Here is a 19,988-nt window from a genome sequence, read left to right as displayed (position 1 = left end):
GGGCGGCGGTTCAGTGATGCAGCTGTGACGTCGCTGTGACGCTGAACGAACCGCCCCCTTAGAAAGGAGGCGGGTCGCCGGTCACAGCGACGTCGCAGGACAGGTAAGTAGTGTGACGGGTCTGGGCGATGTTGAGCGCCATGGGCAGCGATTTGCCCATGTCGCACTACCGATGGGGGCGGGTACCCACGCTAGCGATATTGGTCACGATATCGCAGCGTGTAAAGCGGCCTTTAGAAATACGTTTTCTAAAGATCTCTTTATCTATGCTACTAGCTGAAGGGATTAGCACCCAGAACTGTTCGTGGTTCTGTGTGCATATTGGACCTGACAGGTTCCCTTTAACCTGCATCGGAAGGGGGGTGTCATCCCACGTGCTCATTGGCGTGCCCTCGACGTGATTGCGGGATGCTGATGGGTTGTCATGAAAGCCAAGACTCTGCTGATGACCCCTTGCAGCTGTCATTACGGTAGTCCTGTGAAATCCAGGCCCGTGGCTGGTGTTCATCAGAGATCGTGCTTTTAGCTGAATATTCTCCCACTTCTCCCTTTCTTTCAGCCAGATTTTGGCTTCATAAAGCCAAAGAAGGGCAAGTGGGAAGGTGCATTTAACACCTTCACCCCCAGGCAATTTTTTTTGTTTTCTCCTCTCCGTCTAAGAGTCATAATTTTTTTTTTTTTTTTTTTTTAATTTTTCCATCAATCTAACCATATTGGGCATTTCTGAAGGTAGCGATACCAAATGTGTGAAGTGTTTTTTTTTTTTTTTTATTTTGTTTGTTTTATTCTCAATGGGGTAAAAGGGGGGGAGGGGTTGAGCCTTTTAGGTTTTTTTTTAAAAATTTTTTTTATTGATTTTACTAGTGCCTTTAGGAGACTTTATACCTGCAGTGTCCGATCGCTTGTGCTGTTCAGAGCGATGGTTCAGCATCACCAGCTTCAGTGTCGCTCTGATCAGGAGAAATCCTGTTCTCCTGTGAGTGCTGGCGCTTTGCCGACATTCCCAGGAAATGAGAGTCATGACAGTGACAGGGTTCATCACCTGACCCTGTGCTGCCATGACAACCCATTAGTGCCCTGTGATCGCGTCATGGGGCCGTCAATTGTGGTGAACAGCGCGATCCCTACCAGAGTGCGTTAGAGTCCGCTGTCAGAGTTTGACAGCGCGGCCTAAGAGGTTAACAGGCACATACCTGTTAGCCACACATATCTGCTGATCAGATGATGCGTGGATGATTGCGGGCTTCAGAGGGAGACAACCTAGGACGTATTTGTACTCCTAGGTCATGAAGAGGTTAAATGATTGGCAACGTCATGATGCACCAGAGCCATTACTTGGTTTGAACAGTCATTCTCTGCTGACAGAGCCTTCAGTCAGAGAGCAGCATGTTGTAGAAGCAGGAAACCTGTTTCCAGGGATGTCACTTACATCGTCACTTGTCACCTCACATTAGCGGTATTTTGCCACAAAACCGGATCCGTTACAAATGCGTTTAAGTTCAGTTAATTTCCAATGGAATCTCAGTTAATTTCCAATGGAATCCCTGCAAGATGCAGTTGCGTGCGTCATACATAACCGCATGTGACCGCATCTTGCCACAATTCCATTGGAAATTAATTGAACTGAAACGCATTCGTAACTGCAAAATACCGCTAATGTGAGGTGAGCTTAAGCTGTGTGATGTAGTTACAATCAGTGTTTTAGCAGCAGGAGATTATCACTACCTGACTAGATCTCATGGGCAGACAAGTCAGGCTAATCAGTATAACTCTGTCTACCCACTGATTAGCATTTTGCTGACAATGTACAGTGTTCATGGGAAGCTGCCAATCAATGGTGTGTGCTGCGTTAGTTTGCTCAGCATTTTGACCACTGCTACATCTAAAGCAGAGAAAAACAGGGATTCTATCCAAACTGCACCAAGCAGTCCAGTAAGTGATACATCACTGGAATCAGGGTCTCTGCCCCTACGTAATGCAGCTCTCAGATTACATAACAAATACCTGCTGAAAGATTCCCTTTAAAGGGAACCTGTCACCAGTTTTTTGGCCTATAAGCTGCGGCCACCACCACCGGGCTTTTATATACAGCATTCTAACATGCTGTATATAAGAGTTCAGGCCAGGGGTATAACATAAAAACACTTTATAATACTTACCTAACGGTCGCGCGGTGGGCCTTATGGGCCTCTCTGTTGTCCGGTGCCGTCTCTTTTGGACATCTTCGTCCTCTTTCTGAAGCCGTGGTGCACGACGCGTCTACGTCATACACACTCGCCGGTCCCGCGCAGGCGCACTACAATACTTTGATCTGCCCTGCTCAGGACCTGAATACCTGCGAGTGTGGATGACGTCGGGCCCATCATGCACCGCGGCTAGAGAAGAAGGAGCACAAAGATGGACAAAAGAGGCGGCGCCGACAACGGAGACGCCCATAAGGGCCAATGCTCGACCGTTAGGTAAGTATTATAAAGTGTTTTTATGTTATATCCCCCGGCCTGGGCTCTTACCGTATATGCAGCATGTTAGAATGCTGTATATAAGAGCCCGGTGGTGGTGGCTGCAGCTTATAGGCCGAAAAACTGGTGACAGGTTCCATTTAAACAACATTCTGTAGTCATACTATATACCGTACACTTCTACAATATACACCGTATTTTAGTCTGACATCTTTTTTTTTTTTTTTTTCTTTGTCCCCCTCTCTCAAGTTTGTTTGTACAGATCTTGAAAATTCAACAATCCAGAAGCAAAGGACAGAACTACAGTTATTGATCGCGGAGCTTAAAGATAGAGACAAGGAGCTGAATGACATGGTGCTGGTGCATCAGAGGCAGCTGCTCTCCTGGGAGAATGACAGGCAGCATGTTCTGAGACTGGAGCAGAAGTGTGCCAGGCTAGAAAGTATACTGTGCTTTCCATAGATTTTATATGCATGTCTGTTTATGCACAATTTTTTTTAAAACAAAACCTGCACTTCAGGATATGTTAAATGCAAAAAAAATAAAATAATTCTTGTTAATAGAAATTAAGCAAAGTATAATTTATGTGTATTATGCTTATGAAGGAAGCTGGACTCATTTGAGTTTATTCAACTGGAAATCCATATAGAAAAGGTGATTTATTTGTCTGCTAGCACGTTGTCTTATAACAATTTCTTAGGCTAAAGGCCCCGTTACACGCAACGACGTATCTAACGATATATCGCCGGGGTCACTGATTCCGTGATGCACATCCGGCATCGTTAGCGACGTCGTTGCGTGTCACAGCAAGGAACGAGCGTTAACGATGGAAGTATTATCGTCCATCGTTGACACGTCGTTCCTTTTCAAAAAATCGTTGATGACGCAGGTTGTTCGTCGTTCCCGAGGCAGCACACATCGCTCTGTGTGACACCTCGGGAGCGACGAAGTACAGCTTATTTTAGTCCGCCGGCAATGAGGAAGGAAGGAGGTGGGCGGGATGGTACGTTAGTGACGCCGCTGTGACACCAAACGAACCGCCCCCTTAGAAAGGAGGCGGTTTGCCGGACACAGCGACATCGCTAGGCAGGTAAGTCCCGTGTAACAGCTCCTAACGATTTTGTGCGCCACGGGCAGCCATTTGCCCGTGACACACAAGCAACGGGGGCGGGTGCTTTCACCAGCGATATTGCTAGCAATATCACTGCGTGTAACACCCCATTTAGATCACACATAGGGTTTGATGTGTGCTATGGCATTAGACTCAAAATCTGCACCAAAATCAAACAAATGTAAAGCTGCAATTCACTTTTCGCCAATATGAAATGTGTCCCCCCCCCCCCCTAATTATAACACTGCGCAACAAAAAATAACTTTTTGTCTGCTACTGCAGAAAAACCTTTTGTCCTATATTAAATCGAGTCTGCATATTCCAAGTCTGAAGTCAGAATTGTTGTAACATGTCAGGATATTTTGTTTAACCCCTTCACCCCCGAGCGATTTTCCGTTTTTTGTTTTTTGCTTTCCTTCTTCCAAGAGCCGTAACTTTTATTTATTCCGTCAATCTTGCCACATAAGGACTTATTTTTTGTGAAATGAGCTGTACTTTTAAATGAAACCATAAGTTTTACCATGTAGTGTACTGGAAAATTGCAAAACCAATTCCAAATGCGGAAAAATTGCAAAAAGTGCAATTGCATGATTGTTTTTGGGGTATTTTATTCACCGCGTTCACTATATGGTAAAACTGATGTGTTTGTGTGATGCCTCAGGTTAGTACTAGTTGTTAGACACCAAACATTTATAGGTTTAATGTTATCTGAGGGGTTAAAAAAAATTCAGATGTTTGTCCAAAACAAGTGGAGCTCTTTTTGCGCAATTTTCCGAAAACCATAGCGTTCTCATTTTTCGGGACCTATAGCTCAGTGATGGCTTATTTTTTGCTTCTCGACCTGACATTTTTAATGATTCCATTTTTTGCGCAAATGATACGTTTTGATCGCCTGTTATTGCATTTTGCGCAACATTTGTTTCGACTAAAAAACATAATTTTGGTGTTTGGAATTTTTTTGCCACTACACCGTTTACCGATCAGATCAATTGATTTTATATTTCTTTGTCGCTCCTTATTGGGAGACCCAGACCATTGGGTGTATAGCTTATGCCTCCGGAGGCCACACAAAGTATTACACTAAAAGTGTAAAGCCCCTCCCCTTCAGCCTATACACCCCCCGTACTGCTACGGGCTCATCAGTTTTTATGCTTTGTGCGAAGGAGGTCAGACATGCAAGCATAGCTCCACAGCTTAGTCAGCAGCAGCTGCTGACTATGTCGGATGGAAGAAAAGAGGGCCCATAACAGGGCCCCCAGCATGCTCCCTTCTCACCCCACTCTTGTCGGCGGTGTTGTTAAGGTTGAGGTATCCATTGCGGGTACGGAGGCTGGAGCCCACATGCTGCTTTCCTTCCCCATCCCTCAATTAGGGCTCTGGGTGAAGTGGGATCTTTTCGGTCTCCAGGCACAGGAGACCGTGCTCCATCCACAGCTCCTGAGGACCATGCTGGATAGGAGCCGAGTATCGTTCAGGGACATGGCCCTGCTACTTTGAGGTACTCTGTGTCCCCGTGGGGACCGCGCACAGCAACACTCCAGCATTGCTGGGTGTGCTAGTGCACCGGGGACAGCAGCGCTGACTGCGTTTGTGCCATTACACACTTCAGCGTCGCTGAGTGTGTTCGTGTAGGGGGACTGCCGCGCTGACCGCCGCTGCCATGGTTATCACTGCGGCGCGGCTGGGACTGTTAGTGCGCCGGGGACTTCCGCGCCGACCGCGCTTATACGGCGGCCGCGCTTATAACTCGAGTCCCCGGCTTTTGCGGCCTAGTCTCGTTTTCTTCCCGCCCCCAGCCCTGCCAGTCAGGGGAAGGGCGGGACGCTGTACAGGACGGCAGCACTGAGGGCTGGAGCATGCTTTGCATACTCCACCCCCCTCACTCTGCACAGTGGGGCACCAGTTCCCGCACTTTTCTGGGTCACGCCCACGGCTCCCTCCTCTCCTCAGGACGCCGGCAGCCATTCCTCTCAGCTCTGCTAACGCTGGAGAGGAGAGGCAAGCTCAGGGAGACCCAGGCAGGATTTCTGGTGCCCACACAACCGCTTTGCGAAGGCGGTAAGCAGCACCTGTGGTGCTGGCCCCACTAGTGCAGAAGTGTACTTATAGATTATATGATTATAGACTATACTTTACACTGTATGGTGCACTGTTGATTTTTGTCTATATACCCTCCTGTATTGCTCAGAGGAGACAACAGCATGTCGTCCACAAATAGCAAGGGTGCCAAAGCACAGACTTACTATGCTGCCTGTGTAGCATGTACGGCTATACTGCCGGCAGGTTCCACTGACCCTCATTGTGTGCAATGCTCGGCCCCTGTGGCACTTTCTCAGCCGGAGCCTCTGCTAAGGGCGGCCCAGGGAGAACCACCTGTTAACACTGTCCAGGTGACAGGGACGGAGTTTGCAGTTTTTACTGAAAGACTTTCTGAGACTATGGCTAAGATATTAGAAGCCTTGCAGTCCAGGCCGGCATCTCAAGCCAGGGGCACTGTGGAATCATTGCCCCCTGGTCCCCCTCAGTTGGAACAGCAATGTCCTCCCGGGGTGTCTCATGGATCCCAGGGTGAGGTCTCTGACACGGACCGCAGCCCCAGACCGATTAAGCGAGCTCGCTATGATATCCCCTCGACATCATCACAATGTTCAGGGTCTCAGCGAGAGGACTCTCTGTATGATGAAGCGGAGGTAGCTGATCAGGATTCTGATCCTGAAGCCGCTCTCAACCTTGATACTCCTGATGGGGACGCCATAGTGAATGATCTTATTGCGTCCATCAATGAAATGTTGGATATTTCTCCCTCAGCTCCTCCAGTGGAGGAGTCAGCTTCTCAGCAGGAGAAATTCCGTTTCAGGTTTCCCAAGCGTACAAAGAGTATGTTTCTGGACCACTCTGACTTCAGAGAGGCAGTCCAGAAACACCGAGCTTGTCCAGATAAGCGTTTTTCCAAGCGCCTTAAGGATACCTGTTACCCTTTCCCCCCTGACGTGGTCAAGGGCTGGACTCAGTGTCCCAAGGTGGATCCTCCAATCTCCAGACTTGCGGCTAGATCCATAGTTGCAGTGGAAGATGGAGCTTCACTCAAGGATGCCACTGACAGACAGATGGAGCTCTGGTTGAAATCCATCTATGAAGCTATCGGCGCGTCTTTTGCTCCAGCATTCGCAGCCGTATGGGCACTCCAAGCTATCTCAGCTGGTCAGGCGCAAATTGACGCACTCACACGTACGTCTGCGCCGCAGGTGGCGTCTATAACCTCTCAAACGTCGGCATTTGCGTCCTACGCTATTAATGCTGTCCTGGACTCTGCGAGCCGTACAGCGGTTGCAGCCGACAATTCGGTGGCAATACGCAGGGCCTTGTGGCTGCGGGAATGGAAGGCAGATTCGGCTTCCAAAAAGTGCTTAACTGGATTGCCATTTTCTGGCGACCGTTTGTTTGGTGAGAGATTGGATGAAATCATCAAACAATCCAAGGGAAAGGAAACATCCTTACCCCAGGCCAAACCAAAAACACCCCAACAGAGGAGGGGACAGTCGAGGTTTCGGTCCTTTCGGGGTGCGGGCAGGTCCCAATTCTCCTCGTCCAAAAGGCCTCAGAAGGATCAGAGGAACTCCGACGCATGGCGGTCTAAATCACGCCCTAAAAAGACCGCCGGAGGTGCCGCTACTAAGGCGGCTTCCTCATGACTTACGGCCTCCTCACACCGCATCCTCGGTCGGTGGCAGGCTCTCCCGCTTTTGCGACACCTGGCTGCCACGAGTAAAAGACCGTTGGGTGAGAGACATTTTGTCTCACGGTTACAGGATAGAGTTCAGCTCTCGTCCTCCGACTCGATTCTTCAGAACATCTCCGCCTCCCGAGCGAGCCGAGGCTCTTCTGCAGGCGGTGGGCATTCTGAAGGCAGAAGGAGTTGTGGTCCCGGTTCCTCTTCAGCAACAGGGCCACGGTTTCTACTCCAACCTGTTTGTGGTTCCAAAGAAGGACGGGTCCTTCCGTCCTGTTTTGGACCTAAAACTGCTCAACAAACACGTAAGGACCAGGCGGTTCCGGATGGAATCCCTCCGCTCCGTCATCGCCTCAATGTCCCAAGGAGATTTCCTAGCATCGATCGATATCAAGGATGCTTATCTCCACGTACCAATTGCTCCAGAGCATCAGCGCTTCTTGCGCTTCGCCATAGGAGACGAACACCTTCAGTTCGCGGCACTGCCGTTCGGCCTGGCGACAGCCCCAAGGGTTTTCACCAAGGTCATGGCTACAGTAGTTGCGGTCCTCCACTCTCAGGGTCACTCAGTGATACCTTACTTAGACGATCTGCTGGTCAAGGCACCCTCTCAAGAGGCATGCCAACACAGCCTCAACGTTACTCTGGAGATTCTCCAGAGTTTCGGGTGGATCATCAATTTTCCAAAGTCAAATCTGACACCGGTCCAATCACTGACATATCTTGGCATGGAGTTTCATACTCTTCCAGCGATAGTGAAGCTTCCGCTGGACAAACAGCGTTCACTACAGACAGGGGTGCAATCTATCCTTCAAGGTCGGTCACACCCCTTGAGGCGCCTCATGCACTTCCTGGGGAAGATGGTGGCAGCAATGGAAGCAGTCCTTTTCGCGCAGTTTCACCTGCGTCCACTTCAATGGGACATCCTACGCAAGTGGGACAGGATGCCGACGTCCCTAGACAGGAACGTTTCCCTCTCTCAGGCAACCAAAGCTTCCCTTCGGTGGTGGCTTCTTCCCACTTCATTATCGAAGGGGAAATCCTTCCTACCCCCATCCTGGGCGGTGGTCACGACGGACGCGAGTCTGTCAGGGTGGGGAGCAGTTTTTCTCCACCACAGGGCTCAGGGTACGTGGACTCAGCAAGAGTCCTCACTTCAGATCAATGTTCTGGAGATCAGGGCAGTGTATCTTGCCCTAAAAGCGTTCCAGCAGTGGCTGGAAGGCAAGCAGATCCGAATTCAGTCGGACAACTCCACAGCGGTGGCTTACATCAACCACCAAGGTGGGACACGCAGTCGGCAAGCCTTCCAGGAAGTCCGGCGGATTCTGCTGTGGGTGGAAGCCACAGCATCCACCATATCCGCAGTTCACATCCCGGGCGTAGAAAACTGGGAAGCAGATTTTCTCAGTCGCCAGGGCATGGACGCAGGGGAATGGTCCCTTCACCCGGACGTGTTTCAGGAGATCTGTTGCCGCTGGGGGATGCCGGACGTCGACCTAATGGCGTCACGGCACAACAACAAGGTCCCAGCATTCATGGCTCGATCTCAAGATCACAGAGCTCTGGCGGCAGACGCCTTAGTTCAGGATTGGTCGCAGTTTCGGCTTCCTTATGTGTTTCCTCCTCTGGCACTGTTGCCCAGAGTGTTACGCAAGATCAGGGCCGACTGCCGCCGCGTCATCCTCGTCGCTCCAGACTGGCCGAGGAGGTCGTGGTACCCGGATCTGTGGCATCTCACGGTCGGCCAACCGTGGGCACTGCCAGACCGACCAGATTTGCTGTCTCAAGGGCCGTTTTTCCATCTGAATTCTGCGGCCCTCAACCTGACTGTGTGGCCATTGAGTCCTGGATCCTAGCGTCTTCAGGATTATCTCAAGAGGTCATTGCCACTATGAGACAGGCTAGGAAACCAACGTCCGCCAAGATCTACATTTCTCGTACGGCGCCCCTGCGCCGCTCGGATGCACTCTTTGTCCTTGTCGCTGGCCAGCGTAAAGGGACACAAGCTTCCAAGTCAACCCTGGCTCGGTGGATCAAGGAACCAATTCTCGAAGCTTACCGTTCCTCGGGGCTTCCGGTTCCCTCAGGACTGAAGGCCCATTCTACCAGGGCCGTGGGAGCGTCCTGGGCCTTGCGACACCAGGCTACGGCTCAGCAGGTGTGTCAGGCAGCTACCTGGTCGAGCCTGCACACTTTCACGAAGCACTATCAGGTGCATACCTATGCTTCGGCAGATGCCAGCCTAGGTAGGCGAGTCCTTCAGGCGGCAGTTGCCCACCTGTAGGACGGAGCCGTTACGGCTCTATTATGAGGTATTATTTACCCACCCAGGGACTGCTTTTGGACGTCCCAATTGTCTGGGTCTCCCAATAAGGAGCGACAAAGAAGGGAATTTTGTTTACTTACCGTAAATTCCTTTTCTTCTAGCTCCAATTGGGAGACCCAGCACCCGCCCCTGTTTTTGTATAACACATGTTGTTCATGTTAAATGGTTTCAGTTCTCCGATATTCCTTCGGATTGAATTTACTTTAAACCAGTTTATAATTTTTTCCTCCTTCGGGCTTTTGCACCAAAACTGATGAGCCCGTAGCAGTACGGGGGGTGTATAGGCTGAAGGGGAGGGGCTTTACACTTTTAGCGTAATACTTTGTGTGGCCTCCGGAGGCATAAGCTATACACCCAATGGTCTGGGTCTCCCAATTGGAGCTAGAAGAAAAGGAATTTACGGTAAGTAAACAAAATTCCCTTCTTTCATAGATCGGGCATTTCTGAATGCGGCAATACCAAATGTGTGTATATTTTTTCAATGGGGCGAAAGGGGGATGATTTGAACTTTTAGTTTTTGGGGGATTTTTTTTTTTTTTTTTTATTTTATTTTACTAGTCCACCTAGGGGACTATAAGGATCAGCAGTCTGATCGCTTGTTCCTTTCTGGAGATCACAGCTGCACAGCTCAGATCTGCAGAAAAGCTGCTCTCCTCTCATTCATGGAGTTCTGCCAGGTGTAAGAGGAAGTGACTCATGATAGCTACAGGAGTCATCACATGACCCTGTGCTACCATGGCAACCATCGACTCCACGTGATCACGTCACTTGACTTCCGATGGAGTCGGGTAAGTGTATGCTTACCGCGGCTGGGATGTACGCTGCGCTGTAAGATTTTAACAGCGCGGTGCAAGGGATTAACTGGCACGAGTGAAACGCGGATCCACTCATGCCGGATAGCCACACGTCAGCTGTTCAAATCAGCTGGCATGTGCGTGACTCACTGCCGCCTGCGTACCGACCTAAGGCAGTACATACCCAGTACGTCCAATGTCGGTAAGAGGTTAAGTTTGCACAAATGTATGAAGTAATTTGAAAGCATTGAATAAATTTGTACATAACTAGTTACAATAACCTGATCAACATCAAAGTTTTCGTAGTAATAGTTTTTGAAAATGTCATGGAATAACAAAATTGCAAAAAGTTCCATAATCCTGTCTTAAAATCTTACTAAGTGCTTCAGGCATCTGCTTTTGTATTTTGTGAGCGGTCATATTATTCCGTTGCAAAAAAACAGCAGTAGGCCCCCGTTAGCCCAGTGTAACATACAGTGCAACAAATAGGAGGTGCCCGCTGTTATCTTGATCTCCAGTTTGACAGTCAAAGTAATCCTTGTAAGCAAGATGCATTGTGAGATTCTTGCACTAATCATGAGTAGTGTATATGCCTCATATGTAGCAGAAATTTTTCGGATCATTAACACATTTGCATTTATCCATCTTAACCCCTTAGTGATGATGAACATTTTTAAAGTCAGACATATGGCACTTTATGATGTTATAACTCTGGAATGCTTCATCACATCCCAGTGATTTTGAGACAGTTTTTTTCGTGATACATTGTACTTGATGTTAATGGTAAATTTAAGTAGATATGTTTTGTATTTACTTATAAAAATATCAGAAATTCTAAAAATATATTTTTTAAAATTTGACATTTTCAACCTTTGGTTATCACTTTAATGCAGATAGTCACACCATGCAAAATCCAATATATAAATCTGAATGTGTATGTATGTGTGTATGTCCGGCATTGGCATCTGCACCGTTGCAGCTACAGCCGCAAAATTTTGCACACTCACACGTCTGGACCCCGAGAGCGTCATAGCCTATGTTGTGAGGCGAAATTTTAACCCTGCGCGTTCCAATTTACCAATCAATTTTGCCCCTATCTACATAATGGGAAAAAGTGAAACGAAAAGTGTATCCGCACCGTCGCATTTACAATCACGAAATTTTGCACAGACACCTCATGTGACCCAGGGAACGTCATAGACTAGACTATGTTTTGACAGGAAAATTTAACCCCGCGCTTTAGTTACTCTCCAAATAACATGGCTCCATTAAAGTAAATGGAGCCTGGAACTACAGGTTATGAGTAGGACCTGTGATTGCTTGCTATAGGAACAAAAGACATTCAAGAAGCTTATATGTGAGGTAATAAGATGTCGGTGGGGAGACGGATAGAGAGAGACAGACCTGGAAAGAGACAGACCTGGAAAGAGACAGACGGACCTGGAAAGAGGCAGACGGACCTGGAAAGAGGCAGACGGACCTGGAAAGAGGCAGACGGACCTGGAAAGAGGCAGGCGGACCTGGAAAGAGGCAGGCGGACCTGGAAAGAGGCAGGCGGACCTGGAAAGAGGCAGGCGGACCTGGAAAGAGGCAGACGGACCTGGAAAGAGGCAGACGGACCTGGAAAGAGGCAGACGGACCTGGAAAGAGGCAGACGGACCTGGAAAGAGGCAGACGGACCTGGAAAGAGGCAGACGGACCTGGAAAGAGGCAGACGGACCTGGAAAGAGGCAGACGGACCTGGAAAGAGGCAGACGGACCTGGAAAGAGGCAGACGGACCTGGAAAGAGGCAGACGGACCTGGAAAGAGGCAGACGGACCTGGAAAGAGGCAGACAAACCTGGAAAGAGGGAGACGGACCTGGAAAGAGACAGACTGAGCACATTACTTGGCCAATTTAGTTAAATCTATGTGGAATATCTGTGGTGTTGAAATATATGTTGTAAAATGCTTCTATTAGCTTAGTCTTTGCCTTTTAATAATTACATTTATATCTATTTGTTTTGTGGTTTTTGTGTGCACAATACATTTTTGTTAATGCATTCTTTCTTTATCGTTCCTTATGGGAGACCCAAACCATGGGTGTATAGCTTCTGCCTCCGGAGGACACACAAAGTACTACACTCAAACGTGTAGCTCCTCCCTCCGGGCTATATACACCCCCTGGATGACAATCTACCCAGTTCAATGCTTTGTGTTTCAGGAGGTCACACACACTTGCATTCTCTGATATTTATTTTTTTTTTTCATTTTTAATTTTAAAGATTTGGAAGAAAAGCGGGTCCAGTCTGGACTCCCGGCATGTCCCTTCACACCCCACTCTGTCGGCGGTGATGTTAAGGTTGACTTTATAAGGCTGGAGCCTTCACATGCCGCGCTCCTTCACATCCTCTGTCGAGGCTCTGGTTTGAAGTGGGAGCCTCCACGGTCCTCTCTGCTTGCAGAAGACCGGTCTCCATCCGCAGCCCTGTCTGGTCCCTGCTGGAAGGAGCGTTTACCCCCACTCAGAGACATGGCCCTGCGTCTCAAAAGCTAAGTATTGAGACGTTTTTCAGGGGTCCCGGGTACTTTTATTGGGGGGACAGTATGTCTTTTAGCGTTACTGTAAAATCCGGCCGGTTCTGGGGGTTTCCCCTGAGAACCGCGCCGAAGGTGCCTGCTCGTCGGCCGCATTTTAAAATCTAGGCCCCGGTTTCAGTTTGGGCCTAGTTTCGGTTTCGGCTTCTCTGCATGTTTTGCATACAGCGCCGCCCACCGCCCGACCAGCAGAGGGGAGGGCACTCCTCTCTGGGGAGATGTTCCCTCCCCTGTATCTCTCCCTGTATCTCTCTGCCCTCCGTTTTTCCCGCTCTTGGGCTTATACACGCCCCCCCTCCTTCTCCCAGCGCCATTTTCTCAGCGTTCTTACACTGGAAGGCGCTGGATGCTGCAGCTGCATAACTGTTAGGAAGGCTGACGCTTCACAGGGTCTTTGAGCGGTGGAATCCGGAGGGCACACAGAGAGCGGGCTGGTAAGCCACAACCTTCGGTTGTGGACTTTTATTACACTCTCAGGGCATTCTACAGGAGTGTATTCTTGCTGCAGAGCTTCCACCTCAGCAGCATGTTTGTCACCCGAAGCAAGGCTGCAAACATGTACGCTATATGCACTGCATGTCAGCTCATTCTGCCAGAGCCAAGCACATACCCACATTGTGATGCCTGTGCTAACATGGTTGTGTCTCAGCCTGGAGCCTCCTCAGGGGTCGCTCCGGCCCCGGTGGCTGAACCCCCGGCTTGGGTAGCTTCCTTTTCACAAGCTATTTCCCAGTCTTTTGCCGACTCCATGGGGCAGCTGTCCCGGACACTGCTGTCCATGCATCAGCCCCCTTCTCAGGGTGCCTCTGCTGCCTCTGCTGCTCCGAGCTCTGCAGAGCCCTCAGAACATGTCCTAGGACCCCGTCCCCCTAAACGGAGACGCAGGGAACCTTCTCCTTCCTCGTCCCACGGCTCTGATTCACAAGCCGAGGTGCAGGGCGAGGAGGATTCGTTTACTGTGGGCTCAGACGCTACCTCTATGTACCCCATTGACTTGTCTGAGGGTGATGCGGATGTTAGTGACTTGATTGCGTCCATTAACTCCGTACTGAACCTCAACCCACAAGAGTCAGAGGAACAACCCTCTCTGGTAGAGGTACACCAGTTTACCTCTCCTAAGAAACCTAGGAGTATGTTTTTTAACCACTCCAGCTTTCACACCACTGTTAACAAGCCCAGGGCCTGTCCTGACAAACGTTTTCCGAAGCGTAGTTCAGATGACCGTTTTCCTTTTCCACCAGAGGTGGTTAAGGACTGGGCCCAGTCCCCAAAGGTAGACCATCCGGTGTCCAGAATCTCAGCCCGCACAGTCGTAGCTGTGGCTGATGGCACTTCTCTTAAGGATCCCACTGACCGCCAGGTTGACCTTCTGGCCAAGTCTGTTTATGAGGCGGCAGGAGCCTCGTTCTCCCCGTCTTTTGCGGCAGTGTGGGCTCTTAAGGCAGTCTCTGCCTCTCTGGCGGAGATTCATTCCCTCTCCAGGGACTCTATTCCTGAGACGGATGCCTTAACTTCTCAAGCTTCGGCTTTTGCATCCTACGCCATGTCTGCCATCCTGGAGGCTTCTCACCGCACGGCGGTGGCCTCCGCTAACTCCCTCGCGATCCGCAGGATCTTGTGGCTTCGAGAGTGGAAAGCAGACGCTTCCTCTAAGAAGTACCTTGCGAGTTTCCCTTTTGCTGGGTCCCGGCTGTTTGGGGAACAGCTGGATGACATAATTAAGGAAGCTACTGGCGGGAAGAGTACTTCCTTGCCACAAACTAAAGCCAAGAAACCTGTCCAGGGCAGGAACCAATCGAGGTTTCGTTCCTTTCGTTCCTCTAACTGGTCATCCTCTAAGCCCTCGGCCTCGTCCACTACCGCAGCCAAGGATCGTAAATCCAACTGGCGCGCAAAACCGCGTCCTCAAAAGACCGGAGGAGCCGCTGCCACTAAGGCAGCCTCCTCGTGACTATCTGGCCGCGCCAGCAACGTCCTTGGTCGGTGGCAGGCTCTCCCACTTTGGCGACGTGTGGTTTCAACACGTCTCCGATCAGTGGGTGCGGGATATCATCTCCCACGGCTACAGGATAGAATTTTCTTCCAGCCCGCCAAACAGATTTTTTCTGTCCACCCCCCCCTGCTCCAAAGCCGCCGCCTTCTCTCAGGCCGTGGCATCCCTGCAGGCCAACGGTGTAATTGTTCCGGTTCCCGCCCGAGAACGGTTCAACGGTTTCTACTCAAACCTCTTTCTAGTCCCCAAAGAGGACTGTTCCTTCCGACCCATCCTGGATCTCAAGCTTCTCAACAAGCATGTTCAGGTGCGGTATTTTCGCATGGAATCTCTGAGATCGGTCATTGCCTCAATGACCCAAGGAGATTTTCTGGCATCCATCGACATCAGAGATGCCTATCTGCATGTGCCTATTGCGATTTCACACCAGCGTTGGCTACGCTTTGCGATCGGAGAGAAACATTTCCAATTCGTGGCTCTCCCCTTCGGCTTAGCCACGGCCCCTCGAGTATTCACCAAGGTCATGGCAGCAGTGGTTGCGGTCCTGCACCTCCAGGGGTTGGCAGTGATTCCTTACCTGGACGACCTTCTAGTCAAGGCCTCATCCAGTGCAGACTGCCAGTGTCTCTCTCACTCTCGCCACGCTAGTTCAGTTCGGGTGGCTTGTCAATCTGCCCAAGTCCACTCTGACCCCGACCCAGGTGCTTTTGTACCTAGGGATGCAATTCGAGACTCTGCCGGCACTTGTCAAGTTGCCCTTAGTCAAACAGCAGTCCCTTCGTCTGGCGGTGCGCTCTCTGCTGAGGCACCGCCGTCATTCCATCAGACACCTCATGCAGGTGCTGGGTCAGATGGTGGCGTCCATGGAAGCGGTTCCCTTTGCTCAGTTCCATCTGCGTCCCCTGCAGCTGGACATTCTCCGCTGTTGGGACAAGCGGATCTCTTCCTTGCACAGGCAGGTGGCTCTGTCGCCACAGACCAGGAGCTCCCTTCAGTGGTGGCTTCGGCCCCTCTCTCTGTCTCAGGGACGCTCCTTCCTGACTCCGTCCTGGGTGATCCTCACCACAGATGCCAGCCTCTCCGGTTGGGGAGCAGTATTTCTCCATCACCGAGCACAGGGCACTTGGACTCCGTCCGAATCAGCCCTCTCGATCAATGTGCTGGAGATCAGAGCGGTGTTTCTAGCTCTCCTAGCCTTTCACCACCTGTTGGCGGGCAGGCACATTCGAGTTCAGTTGGACAACGCGACAGCGGTTGCCTACATCAATCACCAGGGCGGGACTCACAGCCGTCTGGCGATGTTGGAGGTTCAACGAATCCTCCAGTGGACGGAGGACTCCAAGTCCACCATATCTGCAGTCCACATCCCAGGCGTAGAAAACTGGGAGGCCGATTACCTCATCCGTCAATCCGTGGACAGCGGCGAGTGGGCCCTGCATCCGTCAGTGTTCAGATCAATCTGCCGCAAGTGGGGCACTCCGGAAGTGGATCTAATGGCATCCCGGCACAACAACAAGGTTCCGGTTTACGTGGCTCGCTCCCACGATCCTCAAGCCTTCGCAGCAGACGCACTGGTTCAAGATTGGTCTCAGTTCCGTCTGGCCTATGTGTTTCCCCCTCTAGCGCTCTTGCCCAGGGTTCTGCGCAAGATCAGAATGGAGGGCCGTCGAGTCATACTCATTGCTCCGGACTGGCCCAGGCGAGCTTGGTACCCAGACCTGCTCCGTCTGTCCGTAGAGGTGCCGTGGCATCTCCCGGACCGCCCAGACCTTCTCTCTCAAGGTCCGTTCTTCCGCCAGAATTCTGCGGCTCTCAGATTGACGGCGTGGCTCTTGAGTCCTGGATCCTGACGGCTTCAGGCATTCCCTCTGAGGTCATCTCCACCATGACTCAGGCTCGGAAGTCTTCCTCGGCCAAGATTTACCACAGGACTTGGAGGATTTTCCTGTCCTGGTGTCGCTCTTCCGACCATGCTCCTTGGCCGTTCTCCTTGCCGACCATCCTGTCTTTTCTACAGTCCGGTCTACAGCTAGGACTGTCCCTCAATTCCCTCAAGGGACAGGTGTCGGCTCTGTCGGTATTGTTCCAGCGGCGTATCGCCCGACTGGCTCAGGTGCGCACCTTCATGCAGGGCGCATCTCACATCATTCCTCCTTACCGGCGGCCCTTGGATCCCTGGGACCTTAATCTGGTCCTCACGGCCTTACAGAAACCCCCCTTTGAGCCTCTCAGGGAGGTTCCCTTGTTTAGACTTTCTCAGAAAGTTGTTTTTCTAGTAGCCATAACTTCTCTCAGGAGAGTTTCTGATTTGGCTGCGCTCTCTTCGGAATCCCCCTTTTTGGTGTTTCAGCAAGACAAGGTGGTTCTTCGTCCGTCTCCGGACTTTCTCCCTAAGGTGGTGTCTTCTTTCCACCTTAACCAGGACATTTCATTGCCTTCCCTTTGTCCGGCCCCTGTGCATCGCTTTGAGAAGGCGTTGCATACCTTGGATTTGGTGTGGGCGCTCCGAATCTATGTGTCACGCACCGCCGTTTTGAGGCAGTGCACCTCACTTTTTGTGCTAACCACTGGTCAGCGCAAGGGTCTCGCTGCTTCTAAACCGACCCTAGCTCGTTGGATCAGGTCGGCTATCACCGATGCCTACCAGTGTTCTCAGGTGCCTCCCCCGCCAGGGATTAAGGCGCACTCGACCAGAGCTGTCGGTGCCTCCTGGGCTTTCAGACACCAGGCTACGGCTCAGCAGGTTTGTCAGGCTGCCACGTGGTCCAGTCTGCACACTTTTTCGAAGCACTACCAAGTGCATGCTCATGCTTCGGCAGATGCGAGCTTGGGCAGACGCATTCTTCAGGCGGCTGTCGCCCATTTGTGAAGTTAGGTTTTGCCTACTTCTCAGTTTGGTTTATTCCCACCCATGGACTGCTTTGGAACATCCCATGGTTTGGGTCTCCCATAAGGAACGATAAAGAAAAAGAGAATTTTGTTTACTTACCGTAAATTCTTTTTCTTATAGTTCCGACATGGGAGACCCAGCACCCTCCCTGTTGCCTGTTGGCAGTTTTTTTGTTCCGTGTGTTTCACCGGCTGTTGTTAGTAGTTAGAGTAAAACTCGGAATAACCGGAACTCTATCTCTACTTATGGGTGGATGTCCTCCTTCAGCTTTTGCACTGAACTGGGTAGATTGTCATCCAGGGGGTGTATATAGCCCGGAGGGAGGAGCTACATGTTTGAGTGTAGTACTTTGTGTGTCCTCCGGAGGCAGAAGCTATACACCCATGGTTTGGGTCTCCCATGTCGGAACTATAAGAAAAAGAATTTACGGTAAGTAAACAAATTTCTCTTTATTTTGTTAACAGCCGTTATTAACCCGGGCTAAGCCGGGTAGTCCAGCTAGTTGCAGATAAATTCAAATGCTGATTTCTCAGTTAGGCTGGACTCACACAATCGTATAGGCATCCGATGCGACAGCATCGGATGTGATATGCTAATGACCCCCGGCTCAGGCTCTGCTGCGAGCGTGAGCCGAGTGTCATGCGACTGTGACCCGATCTTACGATCAGGTCACAGCTATGAAGCTGAGGGCGGGTGCTGCGGAGGAGAAAGAGGGGTTAATCCCCTTATCTCCTCCATTGTTAGCATGTGCGTATATCGCACTGCACTGGGATAACATCAGCGTGCAGTCCGATGTTTCTCTCGCACCCATACCCTTGAATGGGTGCGAGTGATACGGCTCTCGCAGAAAATCGCAGCATATTGCGACTTTTCTCTCATCCAGTATCTGTACGTGAGAAAAGCTGACCAACTGCTCTCCCTCATTGACTAACATTGGTCAGAGTGCAATGCAAGATTTTCTCGCATTGCACTCGTCCGTTTTTCACGCTCTTGTGAGCATACCCTTATGGAGCAAAAGTATGGTCATGTAAAGTTATTGCCGGACTTGATTTTTAAAGAGCTACATGTGCATATAAATAGTTTGGTGGGTGAAATCCTGCTGACAGATTCTCTTTAAAAGTGATCCCCATGCATACCATTATATTATCAGGGATAAAATACTACCCCCATCACTGTGCCTCCCATATTTCTTTGTCGCTCCTTATTGGGAGACCCAGACAATTGGGTGTATAGCTTATGCCTCCGGAGGCCACACAAAGTATTACACTAAAAGTGTAAAGCCCCTCCCCTTCAGCCTATACACCCCCCGTACTGCTACGGGCTCATCAGTTTTTATGCTTTGTGCGAAGGAGGTCAGACATGCACGCATAGCTCCACAGCTTAGTCAGCAGCAGCTGCTGACTATGTCGGATGGAAGAAAAGAGGGCCCATAACAGGGCCCCCAGCATGCTCCCTTCTCACCCCACTCTTGTCGGCGGTGTTGTTAAGGTTGAGGTATCCATTGCGGGTACGGAGGCTGGAGCCCACATGCTGCTTTCCTTCCCCATCCCTCAATTAGGGCTCTGGGTGAAGTGGGATCCTTTCGGTCTCCAGGCACAGGAGACCGTGCTCCATCCACAGCTCCTGAGGACCATGCTGGATAGGAGCCAAGTATCGTTCAGGGACATGGCCCTGCTACTTTGAGGTACTCTGTGTCCCCGTGGGGACCGCGCACAGCAACACTCCAGCATTGCTGGGTGTGCTAGTGCACCCGGGGACAGCAGCGCTGACTGCGTTTGTGCCATTACACACTTCAGCGTCGCTGAGTGTGTTCGTGTAGGGGGACTGCCGCGCTGACCGCCGCTGCCATGGTTATCACTGCGGCGCGGCTGGGATTGTTAGTGCGCCGGGGACTTCCGCGCCGACCGCGCTTATACGGCGACCGCGCTTATAACTCGAGTCCCCGGCTTTTGCGGCCTAGTCTCGTTTTCTTCCCGCCCCCAGCCCTGCCAGTCAGGGGAAGGGCGGGACGCTGTACAGGACGGCAGCACTGAGGGCTGGAGCATTCTTTGCATACTCCATCCCCCTCACTCTGCACAGTGGGGCACCAGTTCCCGCACTTTTCT

General features: G+C 50.8%; 1 protein-coding gene across 5 annotated transcripts in view; it reads left to right on the top strand.

Moving 5' to 3' along the window:
- Positions 1-19,988, top strand: part of CCDC62 (coiled-coil domain containing 62) — a 125,083-nt gene that overhangs the window by 6,813 nt on the left and 98,282 nt on the right. For 4 of the 5 annotated variants that reach the window (XR_012725272.1, XM_075323055.1, XM_075323033.1 and 1 more), the window contains exon 3: positions 2,709-2,901. Coding sequence is in view for 4 of the 5 variants with exons in the window: in XM_075323055.1 (XP_075179170.1) it covers positions 2,709-2,901 (193 nt within the window). In the remaining variant the exon portion in view is untranslated. The remainder of the gene's footprint in view (positions 1-2,708; positions 2,902-19,988) is intronic. The other variant, XM_075323065.1, reaches the window with a different exon arrangement.

This window comes from Anomaloglossus baeobatrachus, chromosome 1 (genome assembly GCF_048569485.1).
Source record: "Anomaloglossus baeobatrachus isolate aAnoBae1 chromosome 1, aAnoBae1.hap1, whole genome shotgun sequence".
Taxonomy (NCBI): Eukaryota; Metazoa; Chordata; class Amphibia; order Anura; family Aromobatidae; genus Anomaloglossus; species Anomaloglossus baeobatrachus.
The sequence above is the reverse complement of the archived record's forward strand: the minus strand, read 5'-3'. Positions and strand labels throughout refer to the sequence as shown.